At 69.2% G+C, this 474-nt stretch overlaps 1 protein-coding gene across 1 annotated transcript in view; it reads left to right on the forward strand.

The window, feature by feature from the left end:
- Window positions 1–474, forward strand: part of ADGRD1 (adhesion G protein-coupled receptor D1) — a gene marked incomplete at its 5' end in the record, with an annotated part of 49489 nt that overhangs the window by 36618 nt on the left and 12397 nt on the right. The window contains one exon of the mRNA XM_014545347.1: window positions 9–173. Within this exon, the coding sequence (XP_014400833.1) occupies window positions 9–173 (165 nt within the window). The remainder of the gene's footprint in view (window positions 1–8; window positions 174–474) is intronic.

Here is a 474-nt window from a genome sequence, read left to right on the forward strand (position 1 = left end):
CGCCCGGCCCTGCCCGCCACCCCAGGCCTCACCCTCTCTCCGCCAGGTTGACGGCGAAGGCGGTGGCTGTGCTGCTGCCCATCCTGGGCACCTCCTGGGTCTTCGGGGTGCTGGCCGTCAACAGCCAGGCGGTGGCCTTCCAGTACGCGTTCGCCATCCTCAACTCCCTGCAGGTGGGCGCCTGGGGTGCCCTCCGGGCCCGTGTAGAGGGCAGCCTACCAGCCTCACCCCCTCTCCCCCCCAGTCAGAGCCTGTCTGGGCCCGTGTAGAGGGCAGCCTACCAGCCTCACACACACACACACACACACACACACCCGCTCCCAGGCGGAGCCTGTCCCTGAATCTTGGCCCCAGCACGGCCCCCACCCCTGGTCCTAGCGGCTGCCTGCCACCAGGTCACATGACCGTGGGTCACATGATGCCCCTCCCTCCTCACACACCCCAGAGCACCCGCTCCCTCCAGGCTCCCCAACA

The sequence above is a fragment of the Myotis brandtii genome, unplaced genomic scaffold (assembly GCF_000412655.1).
Source record: "Myotis brandtii unplaced genomic scaffold, ASM41265v1 scaffold403, whole genome shotgun sequence".
Taxonomy (NCBI): domain Eukaryota; kingdom Metazoa; phylum Chordata; class Mammalia; order Chiroptera; family Vespertilionidae; genus Myotis; species Myotis brandtii.